The 3,646-nt window shown below is 36.7% G+C and overlaps 1 protein-coding gene across 1 annotated transcript; it reads left to right on the top strand.

Moving 5' to 3' along the window:
- Positions 1-1,193: 1,193 nt before the first annotated feature.
- On the top strand, positions 1,194-2,346 carry LOC131803026 (uncharacterized). The gene is made up of 2 exons (XM_059123916.1): positions 1,194-1,440; positions 1,495-2,346. Exons 1-2 carry the CDS (start codon positions 1,348-1,350, stop codon positions 1,885-1,887), a joined length of 486 nt encoding a protein of 161 aa, XP_058979899.1. The 5' UTR covers positions 1,194-1,347; the 3' UTR covers positions 1,888-2,346.
- Positions 2,347-3,646: the final 1,300 nt, after the last annotated feature.

Consider the following 3,646-nt stretch of genomic DNA (forward strand, 5'->3'; position numbering starts at 1 on the left):
AACAATATAATCAGCTGTAACAGGAATAATTTTAACAGCTGTCGGATGAGAGGTTTGGAAATGACAGCAGTCTGAAATTGGTTGCAGTTTTATCATCTCACCCTGTATGTGTTTGAGATTTGGCGATGGCTTGGAAATTGGTCCTAAATTTTTACGAAAAATACTAAATGTTGTGGATTCTGGATTCTCGAATTGAGATATGGAAATTGTTTTAAAAATGTGCACTGTAATTATACGGGAAGTACTGAATGGTGCTAGTTTTAGTATTGAGTGAATCTATAGAGCTGGAATGGCGAAATTTGATATCTGCTGTTGAGATATAGGGGTGGTTTTGGAAATATGTACTATAGTTGTAGTAAATGCAGCTGAATTTTGAAACGGGGGAAATTACAGAGTTGAGATCCTGAAATTTGATATTAGGGTCACTGTTGGTATCGGAGGTTGAGATATGGAGAATATTTTGAAAATGTGTTCTACAACTGTTCGCTACCAACTAAATTTGGTATTGGGTGATTTAATAATAAAGTATCTGTTGATATCTGGGATTGAGATATGGAAATTGTTTTGAAAATGTGTGTTATCATTGTACGGGAAGTACTTAGAGGTACAAAATTTAAAAAAAAATTTTTAGGTTATTGGGGTCTGAGGTGTAAATATAAAGGTGGATTTGAAAATGCGTACTGTAGTTATTCGAAAATTACTAAATTGGCTGAAATCCTGAAGCTTGGAAATGGATGTCACTGTTGGTGTCTGTGGTTGAGAGGGAGGGAGATATAGAAGTGGTTTTGGAAATGTGTACTTGAAGTATACGAAAAGTCCTAAATGGTACTAATTTTGGATCACTGTTGTTGGGTGAGGATTGTTTTGGATGTGCGCATTAAATGTTTCTAAATTTGTACTGGGATAAAGCGGAAATTCTGAAACTTGCTATTGAGGTCACTGCTGGCTTCTTGAGTCTACATATGGAGACGTTGAAATAGTTTTGAACAGAAAAATTGGATGTGAGTCCATTCTGTATTGGTGTTACCAATATCCTACTCGGTCGACTTGAAAATGAAAGATTTTTAAGACTTTTTGGTGTAAACAATTTTTCCTATTATTCTTTAGAAAAAACCTGGCAACCCTGCCGATAAGATATCTCTATCATATTAGCTTTTCGATTTGCCAATTGAAGAATTCCCAGAAATGAGAATTTCACTCTCTCTCACACACCGCCTTCAAATGTTTGGGCAATTATTTCTCGGAGAGTAACCAATCAGGTCGATATGACACATCAAACAAAGCAGAACTTCTGCAGAATTAAAGGAATTCATTTGGAGTGCATGTCAATAAATTTCTTTGTACAATATGGTACATTCTATAAAAGAGGTGGAAAAAGTTTTTAAAGAGGCGCTGGAGGAAATCTCTACGGATGGGTTGGAAAAAATCTCTACAGATCAGGTGAGCGGTGTCTTCACAGAGCAGCTAGAGGGAATATGCCTTGACCAGCTACAGGGTGTCTTTGTAGATGAGCTGGAGCGAGTTTCTACAGAGGATTTAGAGGCTATATTTGCGGACGAATTGGAAGCAGTCTTAACCGATGAGCTGCAGAAAGTCTTCAGCAATAAGCTGGAGGGAGTTGGCGTAGAAGAACTGGAGAAAATCTTTTTGGACAAAATAGAGCACGTTTTTGTTGATAATCTGGAGGGAATCTTTAGAGACGTGTTAAGGGGAATATTTACGGAGAAACTGGAGGAAGTTTTCAGTGACAAGCTGGAAGGTGACTTCCCCGACAAGCTGAAGAATGGCGCTTTGGATAAACTGAAAGGAGCCCTTATTGATAAGCTGAAAGATGCTCTTACAGACAAGCAGAAGCGGGAATTTATCCGTAAACGAAGACAAGGTTAGAAAAGGAAGGCTGTTTAAAATTATTTTTTCCCAAGGATGCCGTACCATATGCTCTCGCCTGAATTTAGAATTTATTTTTATCTTTTTTAAAACCCTTACCATAATGTGGAGGGTATATTAAGTTTTGTAGTTCCATTTGTAACAACTCGAAATAAAATTTTTGGTTCCCCAAAAAGTGTATATATTCTTGATCTGCATCAAATTCTAGGACAATGGTGGAGGGTATTAGAAGTTCGGCCCGGTCGAACTTGTCTTCTTTTTCTCTGATTCATCAAAAATTCAAAATTATTTAAAAAATCACAAATTCTCTGTCTAAATTGACTTTAAAATGGGAATTCACTCAGACTCATTCATCCAAACGGTTCGATGACGACACCCTCACAATCTAAGACATTTGCCATAATTCGTTTTTGATGCTTGTGTAAACAAAGTAATAAACATTAAAAATTAACACATGTTTTTGTGCGTCGATTTCTTTGTTTTTGTTGTGATATCAGGAAGTCAACAAACAACAAGAAGGGAACAACAACAAAAAACAGAAAACGCAAAAAAAAAAAAATAAAAAATATAAACCAAATCAAAATATTAACATTATACCCAATATTACATTGTGCGGTTATAAATGACAACAAATAACCGCGAAACAATCAACCGCAAAACACACACACGCAGATAGATATACGGATGGATAGATTGGTCGGTAGAACAGGAAGATATGTGAATGTCAGAAAAATAAATAATAAAAAACCAACCGACAAGAGCTCCCAACCTCAAAAATCAAATAATTACGTACGGATTGTATATGTCATTGGATACAAATAGAGCTGAAGAGGTCATAAAGCTTCGATTTTTTTTAACCGGATTGGGAAGAAATTGGGAGAAAACAAGAATCTCTCTCTATCTGATATGAATAAAAATCTAAGAGGGTCATCTAAAAAACCTATTCTTGGTCGCCTAAAAAAGGATTTGAACCAAAAATCGTTAGTACACATCGTAATACTTACATCAGATTTAGGTCAGGTATGAAAATGGAAATATAGACCCATTTTTATATCCTACACCATCCTATGGAGGATATATTAATTTTGTCATTCCGTTTATAACTCCTCGAAATACTCATGTCAGACCCAACAGAGCATATATTCTTGATCAGAGTAAAATTATAAGTCGATTTCGCGATGTCCGTCCGTCTGTCTGTCTGTCTGTCCGTTTGTTTTAATCACGCAATCTTTCGAACAAATTGAGATAGACGGCTAAAATTTTGCACACATGTATATTTTGCCAGTAGGCAGGTTAAGTTCGTAAATGGGCCATGTAGGTCCACGTCTTCGTATAGCCCCCATATAACGGTACCCCCCGATATTCGGTATTTTAATGAGTTTAGCGACACTATCCACCGGAATTGTTTCCAATTTGGCATTTGAAGTTCGTAGTGGATACTACAGCCTAAGACAGAAAATTATCTGTACAGGTCCACGTCTTCGTATAGCCCCCATATAACGGTACCCCCCAATATTCGGTATTTTGATGATGTTAACGACATTATTTATGTAATGGATACTACGTCCTAAGTCAAAAAATGAGCCATATAGGTCCAAGTCTTCATATAGCCCAGATATAACGGTACTCCCCGATATTCGGTATTTTGATGATTTTAGTGACATTATTTACCGGGTTTGTTTCAAATTTCGCACGTGAAGTTCGTAATGGATACTTCAGCCCATGCCAGAAAATTGTCTGTGCAGGTCCACGCCTTCGT

Source organism: Musca domestica, unplaced genomic scaffold (assembly GCF_030504385.1).
Source record: "Musca domestica strain aabys unplaced genomic scaffold, Musca_domestica.polishedcontigs.V.1.1 26, whole genome shotgun sequence".
NCBI lineage: Eukaryota > Metazoa > Arthropoda > Insecta > Diptera > Muscidae > Musca > Musca domestica.

Coding starts and splice junctions, on each gene's coding strand:
- LOC131803026 (XM_059123916.1), top strand. CDS start 1,348: ATGGTACATTCTATAAAAGAGGTGGAAAAAGTTTTTAAAGAGGCGCTG. Junction 1,441..1,494: donor AAAAAATCTCTACAGATCAG/GTGAGCGGTGTC, acceptor GACCAGCTACAG/GGTGTCTTTGTAGATGAGCT.